This window comes from Notothenia coriiceps, unplaced genomic scaffold (genome assembly GCF_000735185.1).
Source record: "Notothenia coriiceps isolate Sejong01 unplaced genomic scaffold, NC01 NC01_scaffold00037829, whole genome shotgun sequence".
In the NCBI taxonomy this organism is placed as follows: Eukaryota; Metazoa; Chordata; class Actinopteri; order Perciformes; family Nototheniidae; genus Notothenia; species Notothenia coriiceps.
The window spans coordinates 49,289-72,168 of NW_011370530.1; the positions used below are offsets into that span (position 1 = coordinate 49,289).

The 22,880-nt window shown below is 41.3% G+C and overlaps 1 protein-coding gene across 1 annotated transcript in view; it reads left to right on the forward strand.

Moving 5' to 3' along the window:
* The window catches only part of itga9 (integrin, alpha 9), a 45,225-nt gene that overhangs the window by 10,840 nt on the left and 11,505 nt on the right, over positions 1 to 22,880 (forward strand). The window contains exons 11-18 of the mRNA XM_010797351.1: positions 940 to 1,034; positions 1,691 to 1,781; positions 2,112 to 2,157; positions 2,257 to 2,420; positions 3,991 to 4,151; positions 18,845 to 18,994; positions 20,099 to 20,175; positions 20,602 to 20,749. Of these exons, the coding sequence (XP_010795653.1) occupies positions 940 to 1,034; positions 1,691 to 1,781; positions 2,112 to 2,157; positions 2,257 to 2,420; positions 3,991 to 4,151; positions 18,845 to 18,994; positions 20,099 to 20,175; positions 20,602 to 20,749 (932 nt within the window). The remainder of the gene's footprint in view (positions 1 to 939; positions 1,035 to 1,690; positions 1,782 to 2,111; positions 2,158 to 2,256; positions 2,421 to 3,990; positions 4,152 to 18,844; positions 18,995 to 20,098; positions 20,176 to 20,601; positions 20,750 to 22,880) is intronic.

Consider the following 22,880-nt stretch of genomic DNA (forward strand, 5'->3'; position numbering starts at 1 on the left):
AATCCAGTCACTTTTCTATTGTGTTCACTGCTTTATTGTTGTAACAAAGCTATTTCCTCTGTCATTTAATGAATTATAAAGTCACACAATTTTAATTTCCCACTGCAGTCCACAAGCAAATGTTGGCTTGTTGAGATCTCAGTAGATGCAACAGAACCTCTCATTTTTATAGATCTTTTGTTTTGATTAGCCTGCAGCGAGGGGGCTCTTTAGAAAATAATACCCTCTCTTACCCTCATTTGTGCGAGGTCATCCAGAGGCAAACACACATTTCATGCCTGTTGGCTTGCCTTTGAGGCCTGACTTGGCGTCCCTTTCGCACTCAAGGCTGGAAGCTGCTGCCCGGTTTCATCTCCGTGTGAGATACGCCTCGGGGCTCGCAGCCTGGCACAAAGTGTGCATGTGTGTTTTTGCGGAGAAAGATGACAGCTGGGAAACATAACTCATCTTGCAACTCGTCGCTCTCAGATTGTCAAAAGAGCCTGACTTGCTCGCTGAGTGAAAATGATTTACGAGAAAACTGCTACCATTTAATTCAAAAGAACTACTGTAGAAATTAAAATACTCACTAAGAGCAAATTACTGGTTAAGTATTCACCATAATGAGTTCATTATTGTATCATTTACTGAAAAACTCTTTTACCATTTCTGTTTTGGTATGCTGAACCACATGGCAAGGAAGTGTTTTGGTCTATAAAAATAAAGTTTATATAAGGAGTCATTGTTTCCGGGCTGTTGCCAGCACTTTATAGTCTTGTTTCCACTCTCTCAGTTTTTATGAGCATTAACAACACATGATTGTCTATTAAGACTCTTACTGTAACAGCTTGTTTCCCAGGGTTAATGAAAGCTTTTGTACACATTCACAAACACAGTTATTTTTGTACTCATTCATTTCGTTGCAGACTTTTCACACAAACACTATTTGTCCTGTTTCAGATGTAGCCATTGGCGCACCTAAAGAGGATGACTATGGAGGAGCCGTGTACATCTACCATGGGGACGACACAGGAATCATCAGCAAATACTCCATGGTAAGAACTCTTCCAAACTCTTCTTACAAGAAGGAATATCTCCATCTGATTTCCCCCCCTGACTTACTCACTCTACAGCTTCTCCAACGCATGCTATATGTTTATGAAACCCATGTGTGCACCTTGTGTGTCGAGCTGTTGAAGTAGCTGAGTAATGTGTGGTTGCAGGTTGGTGATGTAGCCTCGGGAATACATGGGAAACGTATCGTTCTGAATGAGGAGAAAGCACTTCTTCATGAGCTTCTTTTTAGTTAGTGAATAATGTAGTGAATTTCAATGTAAAGGAACTCACTCTAATATTAATCTAGCCTGTGTGAAAGATAAAGCAATCCACCTACCATTATCCAAGTTGGCAAAGTTAATGTTCTCTATTTTATCTGTACAAAAGCTTAAATGCAAACTACCAGTTGAAGTTTTTAGCTATGTGCTGTATTTTATTTTGCATTGGGAGTAGTTGATTGTTTTACTCTGGAGAGTACCAGGCTAGCTGTTTCCCTGTGTTGCTGGCTTTAATGCTAAGCTAACAAGTGCGTTATTTACTTTGAATCTGTAAAAACAAAGATTATTCATCTATGAAAAACAAATCATACAGTGAGTTTATTTTTCCATATTGGCTCACATGAGTTTTTTGAAGACTGGTATCATCTGTTTTTTAGAAACTGTCTGGGCGCAGTTTGAGCCCTGGTCTGCAGATGTTTGGCCAGTCCATCTCCGGCAATGTGGACATGGATGGCAATGGATACGCAGGTACGTTCATAACAGACTGGATGAAGGATTGTCCACATCAGGGTAATAAGATCAAAACACAAAATGGGAAAGGATTGGATTATTTGACATTAGATGTTTGCCCTTTTTGATTACCTTTCTCTTGCAACAGCAGTGCAATGGCTCGTGACAGAGGCATCTTGTTTACTGCATTCCACAGCTGATATTCAGACTTAGCCAGCGAGACAGTTTAAGGCCTCTGTGCATTGTTTTGGATTCGCAGGTGTAAATAGCGCTGTCAGCAGATGTCACATTAATATGATGTCTTGTTTTTGGCTTTTCCAAAAAATCATGTTGATGTTTCTGTTGCAGATATCACTGTTGGAGCTTTTATGTCAGACAGCGTGGTGTTGCTGAGGTGAGTGACTCATTCTCTCTGATTTATTTCTACTTCTGAGTTGTTTTAATGTCCAGCCTTTCCCACACTGCGTTCTTGTGTTGGTCAATGTGGTTGTAGGACCCGGCCTGTCATTACGGTGGATGTCTCCATCTTCCTGCCTGTCTCCATCAACATATCGGTGCCCCAGTGCTACGAAGGCCACCAGAATAACCAGCGCCTAAACTGCTTCAATGTCACCGTCTGCATGCTCTTCAGGGGGAGACAGCTGCCCGGACAGATAGGTGAGGACAAATCCTGACAAGATATGTACATAAAAGCTGTCATTCTACATTAAAATGGAATAAAATACCTCTGACTGAAACAAAAACATAAACCAAAGATAGCCTAGCTAAAAACAGTTTAAAAAAAGAAGAAGATCTACCATGGAGGAGAAGAATGAACAATACCTAGACTTGTTTTCTTTAAAGTAAGAAAAAACAACACCAGCCAACCTCTCTAAACATAGTAATTCATATATTGTACTAATTTTTTTTTATCCATAAAAGCAGGAATATAAGCGCTACAAGCTGTGTCTTTACTGTAAGTCATTGTGTTGTTTGGCATCCAGGCAACAAGTTAAAGTAGCTTTCTTGAGTTTCTTAACTTTGTTTTGAATTTTGAGAAGAATCCAAAAGCAATAGTCTGATGTGTGATTGGTGTTGATCACATGGAGTATATTTTGGTCGTTTAGTGAAATCCAAGCTCTTTGAACTTTTGGTGGTCATTCAAATGGGGAACATTTGTAAACACGACAATGTTGAGCAATTCTCCCCATTTCTAGGACTTGGTCGGTTTGGTAAGCCTTTAGCCTGTCTGTGTGTTTGTCTGAAAGTTTAACTTGTACTTGGGTGCGGTGCCTGTTAAGCGCTGAGGAGTAGTCCTGTCCTAGTGTTTGGGTGTGGTCATTTACGGCCCCCCCAGGTCAGCAGGAGCCCTGTCGTTACATAATGACTACGTCCTGGCTCGCAGCAATAAGGCCTCTCTGTTTAGCCGTCTGGCGAACATCATGGAAAGTGCAGCACTATGTGTTTGGTGACTCCCTTAATGAAACCTTCCTTTGCCTCCTCTGGGGTGAGCTCATGGCGTAGTCTCTGTTGGAGGGAGGAAACAGTAGGCTTTGGTCCGACTGGAGTGTGTTGCCACCCTTCCCGCTGTTTTACCACCTGTGACACCCTCTTGATGCGATTACTACAGACTGAGGCTGATTCATTCAGAGAAACAGGTTTGACCAGAGGCCCATATATGGTTTCCTCAGGAAGTGTTGGTAATGTTTGCTTCATGCTTATGATTTCTTAATTTAAAATAGATTTGAAGTGGTTCTGTGTCTCAGTCACTAAGGCCAGGGGGGGAACCAGCATGAATGTTGTAACTGAAATGTTTTCCTTCACAGTAATAGTACCCCACCAGCTGGAAAATTAATCCTTGTTAATTGTTAAATATTGGCTGTTTTTATGTATGAATCAGAATCCGATGAAGACATATTTTAGTTGGTCCCATAAGTAATAGATCTCAAAGCCAGTGCTAAATTAGTGTTAATGAAGCAAACCTAAATCTTTCATTACATCTACTGACATTCAAAACTGTTTACATTTCTCAACTTGGAACAAAGGTCTCTAAAGTTATATCAGATGATTTGACCAAGAAATGTCAAACATTTTTTTATCTTATACATACATATCCATAAGCGATAATTTATTTTTCCCCATGTTTGATGGAAGTCACCACAAAACCAAACCGTACATATTTGAAGATTTTCTCAAGATTATCTCTCCTCAAAGAACTATCGACAACAGTATTTCTATCTCCTCTCAGAGTTGCTGTATAACTTGACAGCTGATGTGGATAAGCGACAGAAGAGCCAGCCTTCCCGGGTCTACTTCACTCAGAGCGGATCTCAGATCAGCCAGATGAGCCAGCAGCTCAGCTTGGACATCAACAGGGAGGAGTGCCAGCGCTACACTGCCTACGTTAAGGTAAGAGTGGATTTTCTGGTCTTAGCACTGGCTGTGTTTTTTTAAGGTTTCCATGTGCTGCTCATGTCCTCAACTGATCTCTCTGCTGATTTCACACAACCTCAGGCACTCTGACCCTGCGATGTTGATGTGTGGTACAAGTTATTTACTTATGTGGTTTGTTATTATTACTTATCTTTGTATGTGGCTTTTGGTTGGAGAGAAAAATATCTTACGGTTCCAGCAGAAGTGTTTGATGACTTGTGGAAAATTAACGTCAAGTTAAATTAAATGGCATCACATTTCTGATGTGTGAACAGTGACTGCTACAGGCTACGGATCAGCAGCTTCCGCTGTCACCCCGCTGGGTGAGGTCAAAGGTAATAGGCAGACGCTTGAAGGTTCGTGGAACCATGCTGCTCAAGTGTTAGTCTGCAGAAACTGACAGAAACACGAAACAAAGTCCCCTTTGTCATCGCATAGTCCCTCTATTGTGTTCCTCTGCCATGTATCCACGGAAAGGGTCCTCGTCCTCAGGGCACCATCCATGTTTCACCTCCTCTAATGTAGAGGCCCTCCGCGGGCCTGTAAATTTCACTGGCATTCTTAACTTTGCTCTCCAGGCGCTTTCACCGTGGGAGGCTGAGCTGCTGACCGAGGGGGGGCTGTCATTACCACGCCTGCCTCTCTTCCTTCAACCCTTCAGACTGTAATGAGGGCATAGCACACAGAGCATTTGCAGCAATAATCACTTTTTATGTGTCACAACATGCACATTACAGTTATCAAGGTTAACTCAATGCAAATGGTATGTGTTTATCCAGGCTTTTCAGTTAACCTGGATAGAAGTTGACATTTTAATGTAATTTCAACCTCTCCGTCTGAAGTTTTAACGTGCAAAACATTAACAGAAGGGTAAGTCACATAAAGTAGTATTTCTGCCCAAAGTAAATCAGACATTTCAACACTTGAAACAAACATCTTAAGGTCTGTGGGCGGGTGAGTGAATTATCACCCAGGAGTTCGTAGCTGCCACATATCTGTGGCATCTCTCTAGCTGTGAGATAAACACACTTTAAGTGCAGTTCATCAGGCTAGATTTTATTTCGTATTTTGCAGCTGAAGGTACATATGTTGCTAGATGAAATAACACTCTGATGTTGTTACAGGAAAAGTTCATTTTTAGGGACATTTTGGGAACCATTGTTGTGGATTTACTACAGGTTATTTTCGGAACCTTTTCTTGGCCAGGTGCTGTAATTGAAAGACTTCAACTCATCTTTTTTTCCGTTAAAATGTGTTACTGTTTGAGCGTACAGCAGATAATGTGTTGATTAGTGGCCTTTAAAGGTGCTGCTCATAAAAGGATATTTTTTCACCTTTGAACAAAACCTATATCCTGGCTCCAGTTTATTAAAGGTTATGAGAATTGTATCGACCCACTCCTGTAACTCTCAGCAAAAACTGTTTTGTGAAGTGTGTTTCCGAAGATTTCAATACAACTGTTGACAGACACATTAAGTCTTTCGTCTGTAGGAGTATTTGGATTGGCTTTGTTAAGGTGTGAAGTGCAGCCCGGCTGCCACTCTACCAGCATGGATTATTATTTTTCCTCTATATGTGGCCACAAACTCCACCTGCGCAGCAGCTCAAAGAAGAAGTGAGTTACCCAAAGATGGAAAGCCACACAGGATGGTGAAGGTGTGGTGCACAAATTACAACTTCACCAAACTGTTTAGAGTCTAAAGGACCTAAGATAAGAGTCAAAAGTAAAGGGGACAGACATTACACCTAGCATGATAACTGTCTGTCATGAGCCTCCATCATCATGTTTCTCAAGAATCACCATAATCAGAGGTGACCTGGCTCCGCTCTGATGGCTCTAGTCTGCCTGACCAATCGCATCATTTATCTTCCTCATGTGTCTGCCCACATGAGCCAGTCCTCCCATTCCCCAGAAGAGGTATGCTAATGGGAACCAGCTGGTTATACGGCTGCATCCTCACCCCCGCCCCACCCTTCTCCCAGCTAAAACACACAGGAACTGGCTGGCGTCACAGCAGGGTGCTGCCTGGGATGCTGTTGTGTCAACTGGAGCTGCATGCTGGCGCTGCTGATGGAAAACCCGCGTTAGGGTTGATTGCTCAAGCCCTGCTACATGTGGGGCCGCTGGAAGAAGGCCATGAGCTATTCTGAGCCACTCTCACGTTTTTAACTGCCCTGACCATCTGTCGACCCCATTTGTTGACTTTATAAATAATACAAACAATTCTAAAAGCACCTCAGTTAACGGCTAAACTTAATAATGCGCTGGTAAAGTTGTGTTTGTTCTACTGTACAATTTTCACCATCTGAAGTCAAGTAAATCATGCAGTATTGAAAACAATAGGGCACAACTGGAGTTATTTGGAGACTAGAGAGTACAGAAGCTAATAGTTCACTTTCTTTTTTCAAAAGTAATTCCTCCTAAATTGTTCAAGTCTTTCATGTTGATCATTTTAAGCATGTTTTTATTGGCATCGACGAACAGCATACCAGCCCTCCAGATGGTCTTTGTTTGGTTCTTTTTAGCTAAATAAACTTCATGCAGGCTTTTTCTTGAGTTGTACCTCACATTTACAGTAGGAAGGGAAAACAGTTCCTCGCAGTGATGACTGATGAATGATTAGTGTGTGGATGAGCAGAGGTGCTGTGTGCGTGAGACGGCAATGAGTCATTTTACGAGAAAACCACCGACTTTACGCAGGAATTCCTCAGTTTGCTGCGTTGCATTAAGTAATTTTAAACAATTGGTATGTTATCCTTCTGCGGTATCGTAGTGTCTCGAGTTGTAGTAAAATAGCTTGAAGGCATTTGAGTATTATTTTAAGTGCAACATGATGAGGATTTTTTCTTTAGTAAAGTGGCATCGAGGACAGAAAACTGGAGCAGTGCTAATATATATATGAAGCAGTTTTACAGTTTTATGTCCAAAATGATCAAGTGATGATTCTTTGGACAGACATGAATGTTAACTTCAACCGGTTGGCAGAGGCTTACAACGAGTAACTGACTGTAACCCTAGTTTATCATGATTGTCTATATTTTCATTGTTGGGTATGATGCCAAATACACTGTAGTTGTTGTAGGGATGGCAAGATGAAAAGTCAACAGGGCAGCCATGAAGACACTTTACTTTACACTGCGACACTGGTGAATTTGTGAGGCTGTACTGAGAAATACCAGAGGATAACCAAAGTCATGAGAACACAGGATCTGGGATCCCTGAATCGCTGTGTTAATTTGATGCCAATCCATCCAAAAATGTGTTGATGCATTTCAATCTGGACATGTGTTGTGGATTGATTGGTATTACCATTTATAGAGCCACACTTCCACCATGGAAGAAAGCAGGAGAGTATACATTTAATAACAAAAGTATTTGATTATGTTCTGTTCATTGTTTATGAATGTATTCATGCTTTATCTTAAGTGAAGGACATCACTGACCCTAAGTAGACCCTGCAAGTGTAATATCAACATTACATTTTGAAATGTCTTGCTATAAACTATAAAGCATTCATTCTTCATTGTGTCAAGTTCTATTTACTCAGAGGCTGGGTTTTACTGATCACTTGGGCGTGATGTATTGCTTGTTGCTGTCTTAGTAAACACATTTTAACTTTGTAAGCTGTCCTGCACGGTTTCTAAGATCCATACAACGGCATGTTTACATCTTTGGCAGTTTATCCATCGTCATATAGGCTACATGTTTTCAATCCAGCATTCCCATCACTGTGCAATGCACGTGAGTCTTGAAATCATGCCAAGAGCCAAGTCCATTTGTGGTCATGAGGGGTATTGTGTAGCTCTTTAGATGCAGTCTCCAAGGAGGAGCTAACATAGGCATTTAAAGCCGTGCCTGTAACAGTTGTCCGTTTAATTTAGCTTGTAAAGTATCCTACTCACTTTCCCTCCCTGCTTTCCCTGGCCTATATTCAATGTTCCCTATATCTCATGTCCTCCCTAACATATGTTCTGCACCACCAGAGTATTTAAAGGTCTAACAAACTGTATTGTGGGGCTGCTGCTGTTAGTAGGGCAAATGCAGGCTAAACATCTATCTGTCAAAGCTAAACGCACTTAGGCCATCACAAGAGAAACTAGAGACGTGTTGGATTTGAGCAAAACAATGAATGAGATTACCGGACTGGGTAGATGGACTGATGATGGACTATGAAGTTACGGAAGTTCTTTGTATCATTACCTCACCTGATTTAATTAAAGGGAGATAATGTTTTAACATGTGTCTGCTTGTTATCATCATACTGCACCTCATTAAGAACTCATTTGCTAGAAAGGTCCATCATTTACATCTCAATTTTTTTGGAAAACAAAGACAAGAAGACAGCATCAAACATCATTCAACTTGTAAAGAACGTTTTCGTTCTGGTGTTTCTTATCATGTTAATTTTTTAGCTCGACTTAAATGCAGATTTTACATTTAACCTCTGCCTGTATCCACAAATATCTTGATAAAGAGTCTGCGGTAGAACTGAAATGATCGCATCAACTTTGATAATCGTTTACGCAATTTTCTGAGCAATCGTTTTTGAGCAATAGTTTTTGAAAATGCCTGATTTCATTAAAGGGAGATAATGTTTTAACGTGTGTCTGCTTGTTATCATCATACTCCATTTCATTAAGAACTCATTTGGTAGACAGGTCCATCGTTGACATGCTCAATTTTGTTAGAAAATAAAGCCAAGAAGACATCGTCAAACATAATTCAGCTTTACGGGTTTTCATTCTAATGTTTCTTATCAGGTTCAATTTAACCTCTGCCTGTGTCAAATGACTGGCTAAAGAGTCTGCGTTAGAATTGAAATGATTTTCCAATCAATTTTAGTCGTTCATTCGAAACAACTTTGAAAATGTGAAAATCTTTCTGTTTTCAATTTTCTAGATCTGGACATTTTCTAGATCGATTGAACTTAATGAACTTTCTTCTTGCTTCACCTTGCTGGTTATAGTGCAGGACAGGAAATGTGGTTTTCAAGACCTAGGAGGATTGGAAGTGTTTGGGTCACACAAAAGTAACTGAGAGACTGTGTCTGCTACACTTTTCTGCGATTGACAACTTCCCTAACAGCTTTCGTACTGTGTTATGCACTGAAATCCACTAATCTGTTCCTCTAAATAAGTCAAAGCAAATGTGAAAAATTATTCATGCCAACTGTTTGACCTAAGTCTGCTCTCCAAAGACAAACAGGAAACCCTGCAGAGTAAAGTTAAGCAGGAATTCCTGTCACTGCGTCCCAAAGTGTCTCCAGTAAGACAAAGTCCCAGAGCCTCAACACTGTCTGGCACGTGGAAACCCAGAGTGGGGACGCTGCCACACTGCTGGCTTTGTTAGCCTCTTTACAGTTCGACAGAAATGTGCAATTCCCTTGATGCTGTTCCCCTGGTTTCATTTACCTCAGGCCAAGAGAGCTGATACAATGAAAGTATATAGCAGGAAGGTAATCATATCCAGCTGTCTTCTATTACACATGGCAGCAAGTCTATTTATAAAGGATATGATGAAAAAAAAGTAAAATATACAATCAGTGTATTGCGTTCATAAATTGGGTGGAAAATGTCATAGACACTGTCACATGAACGGGTTTAGCTGAATGCTTTGTCTGCAAGTATTAGCGCTAATACCATGTACTGGACACTAAAGAGGAGCTTTCAGGTTAATTTTAGCTCGGGCTAATATTTTGGTCAGGATTTCCCTACATGGTCGTGCCAGAGTGAACATTAAACAGTTCTTCTACGGGCTTGCTAGGGAGTGCACAGCCAACAGGCTTTTGTTTCAGTAAAACACATTTCTCATGAAACTCCTCTCATAGACGTGCTCTGTGTCGTTGCCATAGTAAATTCATCCTTGTTACTAATGACAAGAATGACCAGAGGTTGTACAAATTTGATGATCTGTTGATATTGGCAGCTTAGGATGCTGGGCAAAATGTTTCTGCAGTCTTTTTGGCAGCGCTACTGCCACATGATGCCCCCACAAGGAAGCGTAATGGGTGGCCAAGTCTGACCACAATGAAGGAGTTTCTCCTGCCATGTTTCCCGCTTCCACTGCAGAGGAAACAAGTTTGGGAGTTCAGTGTGTGCCGGTTTGATCAGCAAGTATCTCAAAACCAGGATGAGACAGAAGGCTGTTATCTTGGCATTGTCAAGGCGCTTCCTTAACAACCTGGAGGCGTCCCTGTTATAATTCCCCCCTACTTGACCCATTTGTTAATATTAGTGTATATTCCTGATGTGATGGCGTCAACATCAAAATCATCTTCCTGTGTAAAGGGTCAAGGTCCGCCACAAAGGAAGAGGAACAAACATGTTCACAAGACATTTGTTTACGTCCGGCGGGGACTGTAAACTGCCTTCATCAGGTGGATTCGAAAAATTACTGTTAGGGTGCTGATCAGAGCTTTGTTTAAAAAAGAATGGCGCCGACAATAACAGAGATGCAAAAGTGCCACAGATTTTGCGCGTAGTGACGAAATCTTCTGCAGGAAGCATCTGGAGACCTCCTCTATCATCAGGATGGAACAGATTCAAACACACGCAAACACACTGAACTCCAGTTTTAGAACGGCACATGTTGAGCCTCTCCTCCCTGCTCGTAAATCTGCTATCAGAAATGAGTTATGTCCTGAGATACACATTGTAATGTAAGAAATAGCATGCATAGTAGTATTGTTTTAAATGCCACTAGGTGATGCAATAATCAGCAACTGTGAACATTTTTAAGGAAACTTAATGTGCTTCCAATTAATTGCATAACAAAGCAGATAACAAGTTTCCTGTTTACGGAAAGAAAGTTTATCAGAATGTTGATGGGAGTTTATCCATCAGAGAGAGGAAGTTTCAGATGCTTGTTGTTCTTTCTAAACAAAAAACAAATATCGGAGATACTTATCTGATGCTTTTCATTATAATAATAGAAATACAAGTTATAAAACACTGCCTGTCCGAAATCATTCCCTATATGGTACTAAGCGCACTATATTTAACATGTGCCATTCAATTTGAGTAAAAAAGGGAGTTATTTAGACATGGCTATTATCTTGATTGACTGCATTCTTCCATTTTTCTTGTTCTTATTTTTAGTTGTAATAGTATTATTCCCATTAATGTCTAACACACAATATGGACTTAAGTAGTGACTGAAGCCGCCTTTTTTCTACTTAATTTCCAGTTCTCAAGACCCAAAGCTGCTTCCTTAAAATAATCTCATCTGGATTCTTCTTCTTTTTTTAACGTACTAGGTTTGTTTTGCTTCTTAGGAGGGCTGTACATGCGTCCTTGTGGTGCCTCCAAACTGGTCAGTCAGGTTACAATAGAGATCATGGAGGGGTTAAAAGTAAACACGGCATGACGATGATGGGTGCCCCAGGTTGAGAATTTGGGGAATGAAGAGGTTATAACGCAGAACCTGTTAGACTAATTTCCCTTTAGTTCTGCTCCTGTTGCTGCTAGATTTCCACAGCTCAACTTTATGACTTTGGGGTCACTTAAGAGTGCAAAGCTCTAAAATGAGATTTAGTAATGATACTGAAAATAGCACAGAAACAAATAATGTGTTAAAGACGGCACAATGTGGGAGCTGAGTGAGGAGGAATTGAGATATGAGCGAACACATCTGTGTATTTATAGGCTGCTGGCAGGATTTCAGAACCAGATATTTAACACTAATTCAACTTCATTTAGCATTGGCGCTAAATCAATTTGTTGTTGATGGAGTGTAGTAAAAAATAACACGCTGATGAATTTGGTATGTTTGAGCAGTAAACCTATTCCATCTGCCAATTTCCACTGGGGGAAGTGAGGCACCTTTCTCTCCTCCTTTATAAATCCCAGCTGTGCTTTTAACTGTCCTGGGGTCAAATGTTGAATGCCTTCTTCATGATGCATGCGAGGCCATAAAAGTTTCCTGTAATTTGTGTTGACGTGAACCTTGTTTTAAAAAGCAATAAATTCAATACACTTGGATTCTCCAGTGCATAAGAGATGCATATCTGCTTATCTGTGCCCTCGAGACCTTTACTGAGGGGAGTCGTTATACTGAGAGTCTAAAGCAAAGAGGTGTGTTTGAGGGAAAGGTTGATGTGTGAGACAAGAACTTTGGAAAGCCTTTACTGTAGTATGTAATTGTGTTATTGGATGTCCTTGCATGCATGCTGAGCAACACAAATAACAGTTTTTAGTTCAGTATTCGTGACGAGGCCTCATCTTTGACAGTACAGATGGTAGATGTTTCCTGTCAGTTAAGTCAAGTTTTCTGGGAGGAAATACATGCTCGCTCATGGGACAGATTACAAAACACAGCCCTTTCAGCATGCTAAAGATTACTGTACCGATGATTTATGTTTTCACTGAAAGCCTAAAAATGTACTCAGGATTCTGTGTTGTGTTTTTGAAAATGTACAGCTGATCGGTTATTTTCTTTCAAATGTTCGTTACACATGGTTAAAATATCGGAGATAGGAGACTGCATGATCACGTGACAGACTCACACTTTCATTATCCTTATCTACCCATAGACAAATGTCAGTCAGATATTAGGGGATTTGATTGTTGTGTGTAGAAGTGTATCAATTTCAATGTTCAATGAATGGACTTCTTACTCCTAATAACCATACGTGTACAAACAATTGTTTTTATTTTGAACTCAATTAGCTTCATGAGCAACAGTATCCCCAGAGAAGTTCTCACAATATAGTTGCTTTGTGCTAGACACAATGTCAAATGAACTCTGCCATTCCCTCGATGTTGGTCAGTGTGATTTGTTCTGTGCACAATGTGTTTTCAACAGCTTTTGCAATATCTGATTTATCAGGTTGGTGCGTGAAGCTGGACGGACATCTAAGAATCACTGCCCGTCAGACATCAGACATTTTGAATTATTTTCCAGTAGTTGGAATAAACATGGCTCATGTCGAATGGGAACAGTTTCAAAGGCATACTGCATGCATTTGGTATGACTGGCACTTTAAGAGGAATAACTTGGTTTTGGACAGGCTGAGTGCATTAATACTTGGCGCATTTTCTTTGTTGACTCATTTCTTTCTTTAACCAGACGGGTAATAAAGAACATGATTAGCTTCACTGATTCATTTCGATGGTACGGAACACATATTTTTGGGGTTTTTGAATGACAAAGGGGGTCGCTTGTTGTGAAATAGTGATTTTTACCTTGTTGCTTAGCTGCCAGGCTGCAACTTTGCTATTTTAGTTCACTCCAATGGCCCTTATAGGGTTCTTTTTGGCTGTAGCAGGCATTCTTTTCTTATATCCTAATGTACACTATCGGCTTCCTGGCAAACATAGTGTAGCCTTTAGCAGTATATTTCCCTTAAATAAGCAACTGTTTGCTAACAAGTTTACAGCCTGCAACTTTAGTGTTATGGTTCGCTTTCACTCCTCTCATCAGTGTTGTTTCAGGCAGCTGTTTTCAGTGAAAAGGCTGATAAACGGACTCTCTGCCACATGGCCAGCACCAAACAACAGACAAGAGCATTCAGCAGGTATACAGCCAGATATTTCCCTAAAATAAAGCCAATAAAAGAGTGAATAGTGGACTTACTTTAACCAGGTGGTGTCAGCTCGACGTGTAAATAAGCAGCTATTAGCAAACAATAACCTTCATTAGGTGATAATGTGTCAGAGATGGGCTTATATTCTGCTGCCCCAACATCTCCACAAATAAGAACTCATTATACTGAAATAAGACCTGAAACATGACAAGAACACATATCAAAAATACAATCATACTTATATCAATATACAAGAAGTAGAAAAACCACCTCATTTGAAATGGCAAGCAATAAAGGCACACTTTCTGGGGCGCAGGAAATGAACAATCATGGCACAGTTAAAAAAACAACAACAGGAAAAGTACTGTAGAAAATCAATATTTTTGTGGCAGCTGTACTCATTCTTACTAAGAGGTCCTTGAAAATGTCCTTGAAGGAAGTTATTTACATTTTTAGAAGAAATATGCTGACGCTGGTATCCGCAGTGTGAACTGAGGAGCTGCTCTTGGGGGATTTCATCAGGATGTAAAGGCCAGTGAAATGTCAGCAATCAAGGAGGGGATCAAACCATAATGAAATAAGTTAAACATGTGTGAACCCTTGGATTTCTTAATAGCTGTGTTATCTATTGTGGTATATTAATAGAGATAGCAGTTTTTAGATGTTTTTAGAAGCAAAGGAGTCAAAGCAGGTTCACAATTTGATATTTCTACCGTGACATGTGACCAGAAAGATTTAGGACCAGGAAGATCGTTTTCACAGACAGAATAAAGCTGTTTCTACCGGACAGCTCCAAAAAGGTTTCTAGCTAAAACAATTGGACTACACTCTTTCCTACTCCTGCACAATTTGTCTTCCTAGGCCCCTTAACATCTGCTAACCTATTCTGAGCCGAGTCGTAGTTTGACCCGTAGTCAATGCAGCTGAGCGTAACAAATGAAAAAAACTTCAGCAATCGTCTCACTTCTTCAAGTCCTTTTTTTTTCGAGGACAAACTGAGATAAGCTGTCTAAGTGCATGTGTGCCATGTGCTGCAGACCTCACTGTAAATACTTTCAATTTCAAGTCGCCTCCTTGTGCCTCACACACACGTAACCCCGACCTTTGACAGGCTGAATTCATTCATCACTTAGCTAAAAAGCTTTTTCCGTTCAAACCCAAATTCCCTGGCGAATAGTCCTTGAATGAAATGGCCTCAACCTGCGAGTCATCCAAACATCCATTGTCCTAAAAAGGAGTGTTGTGTTGAATTTCACTCACAAGTTAATAAAGACTTCCCAAGACAGGGCTTAATGCTATATGCTTATTTAGGCAATGGTTTGGCTGGAGAGTGGAGCTCTTGTGTGTTTCAGCCAAGCATGAGGCGTTTAAACGGAGGATCAGAGACTTTTGCAGCCTGACGTCATCCTCCCCGCACCCACCATGGTGGAGCGGCTCAGTGAGCGTGCACGGGCAGTTTGCCATCTTGTTGATCAGATTAACATGTGAGAATCAAAGCTTGCAACACTAAAGTATAAAGTACAGCTCCCCTAGGGTTCAGGGGGACACCGTAAATGATTAAGTCAGATAACTGCATGCAGAAGCAGTGTTTATGCTCTCAAAAATATGCAAAGTATGAAGGTGTAAGAAAGAGCTAGTCAGGCAGAAATGAAGGGAAAATATGGAGAGTATGGTGGGAGTTATGCTCTGCCGTACTAAATAAATGGGTCCTGAGTGTGAACATAAACACTGAGATAATGTATTGGCAGAAACCTTGTTCCACAGAGGGGAGGGTGTTTTAGGTGAAGGTTTGAATCCCAGTTGTTTTCTTTCAAAACATGCAACATGCTGTCCTCCATCCTGCAAGCAAGTAGAGGAATATGCATACAGACGGGAAAACTCTGTATCAAGTGTGTCATAAAAGATTGCAACCGCTTTAACATGCAGATTTTTCATCCTACAGTTGAGATTTAACAGTTTCCAAAATGCGGTGGGATCTGCTGGAAAACTGTTGCTTCCTGCTGAGTTAGCTGGCATCTCTGAAGAATGACTGGAACTATTAAAAATTAGTTTTGTCCACGGGATGATGAGAGGGTTTGGATTATTTTAAGTGGCCGTGCAGGAAATTTACCTTTTTTTATTGGCAGTGCTTTCCTCTCCAAGGATACTCCAAGAAGAACAAGAACACTTCATTTAGTTTCTCTCCACTATGTGTGAGATCTAAAACTCCCTGCTGTAGTAGACAGGCAGGAAAACACGCCCCAAACATGATGAAGGATTTTCAACAGTGAGCAGTTAAAAGTTGATCTAAAGCTGAATGGTATATTATTTATGTTAATGTGCAACCACCCATCTCATTTACACCCAATTGCCATCCTTTTGGCGGTTCTTCATGGGTGTATCTTTGTAACTAGCTAGTTATTCAGTAAGGTGATATCCACTTTATAAATCCTGCTTTTAGAGCTCTGATTGGTTCGTTGTTTCTCCGAACAGTAAAAGCCATCAATGAGCAAACACCAACATATTTATGTAGAATATTTGAAGGATGATAACATACTCTAAATGTTATATTTCTTATCTTATTGGTTGTAAATGGAGATTAAGGCCCCAAGTGGCATTTATAGGATAATGGCACTTTTCATATGTCAAGTTTTTCTCTAGTAAATTGCCTTAGACATTAGCTAACTTTTCTTGTTTTGGAAGAGACAAAATGTTTTCTTTTTACTTTTAAATGTCATACGGTGAATTCAAAAAGGCAAAATATGACATAAGCCTGTGTGTCATATGTCCACTTTTATTGTAATGGTCTTTAAATAATATGAATCCCAGAAGGGCTCCATCTGACCTGAGATCAGGGACCCACCCTGCAGTCTCTATATTTGAATGAGGATTTACACAGTGGACGCCTTTGAGTGGAGAATGACCTGTCACAAGCTACACCAGCATGTAAGGAACAGTTGTTGTGTTTCTTTCCATAACATTATAGGTAGCAGGCAGTTAACACTAGCCGGTGTCTTTCTTTCAGGAACTCCTCTGTTCCATAAATACATAGATATAAAGCAGGGAAGAGGTGACGAGGTAGGGGTGTGGATTTGGGGGAGATATTTGGCAGCATTGATCAAGGGATAATAAAAAATCAGGCCAAGTGTTACTTCACATCCTCCCTCACTTCTAATCTGGCCTTGCAGCGAATCTTGGGAGCCCTCCAGTTAGTTAGCAGCCAGTGGTCCTGTGTTTCAGGAAGAAAGTGATCCAGTATGTGCACAATAATAGATGCTCTGTTAATAAAGAGGCGGAAATCCCTCCACAGCACACTACTTAAGCGGAAAGTGTAGGCCTATTTACTCGAGCATAACGGTCCTTTTTTGAGCATGATTGTTCAAAAGCACCACATTTCATTTCAGGTCATTATGTCCCCCACTTCTCCTGTGGGTTTTGAAATTGTGAGATAAGCGCTGGGAGTTTGGGGCAGTGGACTCCCAGGGGGTCGGTTCACGCAGAGGCCAGTGGACAGGGGCCATTTCAAGCTTTCTACTTTAGTGGCTATTAAGTCTAAGAGCTTTGCCACTAGCGCCTCACATGGTATACCAGCGCTGACTACCACATTGTGTCATGTTACCTCCCAGCTGAGCCGACATGCCTCTTGAACAACACGCTCTCTATAAGTCTAATGAGGCATGGACTGCAGGCCAGTGATGGATGGGAGGTCAAACTCACCCTTACTATTGACCAGTTCTGCTGTGGTAATGGGCAATTAATGTGTCATTTTCAATTAGGGATGAAGTAATTGGGGGATTAATTGATGGGTTGATTGATAGATAATGAGTTTGTATCAATGATGTGATAATAAACTGAGTATATTTGTGACGATTAGTTGGTCATAATAAGCATGTTGAGTTAAGCTCTGAGAAATGCTATACTAAATGTAAAATATAAATTCATAAAGCCAAAAATAACAGCACCACATTTAACTGACCATGTCTTTATCTGTGTCAGCCCAAAATCCCCTGTTTTTGTCTATTCATGTCCTAACGTTTGCTCTTTCCTGCTATAACTCTCTCACTGTTGATGCATTGGCTGGTCCTCAACTGGTGATGTGTTCAAAGCCCAGACTGCAGCTATGCGTCTGCATGAGGATAGAGGATGGGTGGGTTGACATTGGAAAATGTTGCGATAATGAACAAGAGAGAGAAAGTGCAAAAAAACGAGTGGCCTTAGTGACCACCGGAAAACACAGGGAAGCCCTTTGTGTTTACATTGTGGGGTTGGCTCCATGATAGTAGACATCAGTTGGGCACAGGGGGTGTGTGTGTGTGTGTGTGTGTGTGTGTGTGTGTGTGTGTGTGTGTGTGTGTGTGTGTGTGTGTGTGTGTGTGTGTGTGTGTGTGTGTGTGTGTGTGTGTGTGTGTGTGTGTGTGTGTGTGTGTGTGTGTGTGTGTGTGTGTGTGTGTGTGTGTGTGTGTGTGTGTGTGTGTGTGTGTGTGTGTGTGTGTGTGTGTGTGTGTGTGTGCGCTGTGGCTTTTAAACCGAAGCCAGAGCCGCCTTCAAAGCTGTAATGGACACAAAAGATGAAAAGGCGGTATCTACTTTCCCCATGTACGTCTTTCAGCGCTGTCATCTAATGAAGATATGGGATTTGATCACATTCAGCTCTGTTTTCATACAGGCTATATTGTTTCCAAACCTGATGCCAAATCAAACACTTCTCTAGTGGTCTTAGATGGAGCGGCCAGAAACGCAAAGATATCTCTAAGAGGCAGTGCCAGCAGGTCAAACAACCATCCATGTGTTTCCTTGGCTAAGAACTAAGCCGTGGTCTTTTTTTTTTAAATGACTGATTAACCAAAAAATTATGAGATAGTGTCACTCTTAAACTAATTCATATACGTTTGTGGTTCATCTGTATACTAACATCTCCATTCAGCCCTGTAGATCTTTGGCTCAGCGATTTCAGTCATAACATAAAATCCAGACTGTATGCTCCCCCAATGATCTGCAGTGTAATCAGTCTCTGCGCCAGGCGTCAATTGGAGAAAGATGTTAAATTGCCATAATGACCCTGGCTGGCTGTTACATGACACTCATTTCTTTGAGGTTGAAAATTAGTTTTCTTTTTTGGTTGGACAAATTCTTTGCAATAGCCTTGTTTGTTTGTGCTCTCTGCAGAAAGATGTGAAGGACGTGTTCACAGCCATCACATTCGAGGTGGCTTACAGCCTGGGGAAGCACGAGCCAGGACACCCGGGGGGAGACCTCCCCGCTCTCACCCCCGTGCTACGATGGAGGAAAGGAAACAAGATCGCAACGAGGAATGAGGTAAAAATATTGACCCAAAATGATGGTGTTTTTGGGATTAACATGGTTAAAATATGCAGAACTTCTCTTAAATGAGGGTGTGAAAGGTCTCAGGTCTTCTCATGGACTGATTTAGTTTGGGGTATAAATTACCAGAAAAATGGGGTTAAGAGTTAGTGTACAGTGACCATTGGACATTTATTGTTCTGTGGTTGGACTTTGACTTTGGAAATGTGTCTTATCAATAATCGAAAAGAAAACATACTTGCCAGAAAATGATCATTTAAACTTTCAATCTGACTTGTAAATTATTCAGATACCACATTACATGTTAGACGCTTTTATCCAAAGTGACTTACATACTCAATACTGTGGGCAGTCCCCACAGGAGCAATTTGACACAACGACATGCTGACTGCAGTGGGGTTTGAACCTGTGCTCCCCTTATCCGAACACCAACGCACTAACCCACTACGCCACACGGCTCCCTACCACATCTTCCTGCACTTTCAGACATACAGTAGAAGCACTTGCATACTTCAATACATACTACAGTAGATGAGGATAATTAATCCAGCGTAACAGTAATAATCTATTTATTCAGATTCATCTCCTGTATTGATTACAATGAACATAGTCTTCCCCTCGACCACAGAAGGAATGAAGGAAGTAGCTCAAATTGAGGATATAATCATTTGGTGTGGGTTACTTACCAGCTTATTATTGTCTGTGTTAGCTTTTCTTGAATGGAATCCAAAAAGACTGATTCATTTATTTTCTTTGTGACCACCTCTAACCTGCCACACATGTGGTTCCCCACTTCTTGAGGGATTTGCGTCTCTCAGCACCTACGGAACCCATTTCTCTAAAACTCATCAAGGTTACATTAAACGTTACTGCTTTACTTAAGTTTCTTTTCATGATTTAGCCTTAAACCAAAGACCATCCTCCGACTGATCAAAAGAGCTCAGATAGAGTAAAGTGATGTAAAGATGTGGCCTTCCTGGATTAAAAAACCCTCCTGGATATCCTAAACAACGACACAATACTGCCCCCTAGTCTTAATGTGGTGTGTTTACTGCATGATGTCATATTAACTGTGTACTTTACCGTTTTCCTCTTCAGACTTGGTTTGAGAAGAACTGCCTGTCCGACGACTGTGCTGCAGACCTGAGGCTCCATGGGAAAATGTTGCTCTCTGGGTAAAAAACCTTTACAGTTTGTATTCAGTCTGTGTCTTTACTTCTTAGTACAGAGGAAGCAAGCTGACGTCATAGGCCATGTGGGTGTGGGTCGGGGAACCATGACGCATGCATTGGAGGATATCCATATGTTTTTCCATACTTAGGGAGTTCCCTTTCTTTGTATTGTGTATCTTCTGATGTCCGTACATTTAGTGACAGCATGTGTCTGTCATGGTAAACAGTCGTCATCGCTTATATAACCTTTGTTTTACTCCCAAAAACAAGCATTTGAACACCACTCTCCTTTGTAAACTTATATGTTCATAATAAAACAAACTCAAATGCACTGTTAATATACACATTTGCCTTTGTACTTTCTTTCTACATCCCACAGTTGCTATAAGAACTTTTTTTCCGCTCTAAAATGCATTCTATTTCCCTCAGGTTGCACGTCAAGCCCCATCTGGCCCTCGGAGGAGTGAGGAACGTCTCTTTGAACATGACCATCTCCAACGCTGGGGACGACGCCTACGACACCAACATCTACTTCAACTTCCCCAAAGAAGTTTTCTACATCAACTTCTGGCAGAAGGTCTGTAACTCTTGAAGAGTATCTGCTGTTTATGTACTCAAGTGCACATGTTTGTTTCTGAAATGTATTTGGTTCTGTGGCTGAAAAACTGTGGATGAAGTGGAGCGCACCATTTTAAACAGACTTGGATGTGCTTTTACTTAAAGACGGATTATTTCAAAAGAATGATTAAATGTCAGGAGTGCAGTCTAAACAGTGAAGAAAGACAGACCTGTGAGAAAACGATGAACTTAAAGTCCTGGGGATGAAAAGAAGAAAAAGAAGAGCAGCAGCTGTCGCGTCTCACAGCTCCTCTGGCTGACCTGTCACACGCTTCTCTGACTCATTTAAAGTGGACACACCACATCCCCAACATATAAGCTGTGTGAAGACCAGAACACACATACTTTATGTCCCCACAAGCTTGACTGATGTACCGGTGAAATCACATGTCAAAAAGGGTAATATTTAATGGGTACGTGGAGAGAGGATTATGCCTGACCTTCATGGAGATACTGATCAGGTCTGAACTCTTTCACCTCAAACCTTTTGCTTCTGTTAAAGAAATATCAACCCACTGCCAACCCACATTCAACCCGAGAGATTTTCCTCGCTCTACTGTATGAGAATGGATTTCACAGCGGCCGCCCCTGCCTGTGCTCACGTCTGTTCGCTAACTTGTTGCATAAAGCCGCCACGTCAGTCAGTCAGGGCGATCTGACAGGAGCGTGCACCGGCCCAGCAGATGCCAGAGGGGACAACATCCATCACAGGGCTTTTCCCCTCATAATGGACCTTGTGTTTATCCTCCAGCTGTGTTTTGAACGCCCTGTGATGGATACGATCATCTCGGTAAAGCACACAGCCTGCAATGCCCCCCAACAAAGCCACAATTGAATTTAAACAGAATATATGCTGCAGGCAAATATTAAGAAAACAGTGTTCCAGTTTGAGTTTCATAGCTAATCTAATAAAGTCATTAAGTGTCAGGTTACCAGCAGCCACTGAGGCTCATTTTGAGCAGGAACCTGATAAGTCACAGTACACAAAGGGAGCAGGAAGTGAACAGTATGAAGAGATGACAAAGACGCCACCGAGCAGATTTACTACCGTACGCTCTTTGAAGCATTTATAATTACTACTGGAGAAGTCCAAGGTGATGATGTGAGTGACCCCTCTCCGTAAAGCTAAGGTCAGCTCCCAAATCCTCCCCTGAGGCTTTTTCTCCAGTGAGCGTGAACTCAGCACTCCCCTCTCGTATTTAAGAGTGGGGAGTGTTATCTATCTGTTGTTCTTGCAACACAAGCTGTCAGGAAGCTGTGGAGGTGAATTGGTTTTGCTCCCGTGGGAGTCAGAGACTGTTGCAACGGCTTCTGTGTTTTCTTTTTTTATCTCTAAAATGCTTGAATAGTTAGTTCTAGCAATGGTGTGGCATTTCTACTACTACTTAAATCAAGGATCTGAATATTTTCCTTCACCACTGATTTATGTTGATTTAACAGCTGAAACAGAGGATAATGATGTTGAAAAGCCCAGAAAATTGAGAATGTAACTGAGAAATGTGTGAATGTGTGAATTTCAGTTCACCCTTTAACCAAGGAAAATATGAATCACTAATTTATTGGCATTGAGGCGCAGCTTTTGCACAAGCTACAAAGCCCAAAGGTAGATCTCAAGCTTCATACCTCTGTCAAAAGTGTTTAGCAGGCAATGACACTGACTTGGAAGAGGTGGACCAAAATAGAGCCAAATGTACAAATACCGAAGTGGATGGAGACATAAAAAGACGTGGCGTAAACGGGCCTCCTGTGTGTTGTCATCCGCACTAATGTACAACTCCTTCAGCTGACACTAGAGCAGGGTAAACAATCCTGGTGATATTTAGTGGGCCTGCCATTTGTGAAAATCCCTGCTAGTATTTGTTCCTGACAGAGAAAGACAAGGGAGAGAAAGTGAAGAAGTGCTGAACAAACAGACTTTGTCACTCTTCTCCCCATGGAGTCACCGCACGCCATATGTCCGGGGGCTCTGCTCTCTCTCAAGGGCTGCTAGGTGGATGATGGGTAAACAGGCTGACTTCCCCAATCCTGCCCAGCCCCATGGGACAGGCGGTGTTTGCACAGCAGCAGAAGAAAAAAATACAGGAAATAGT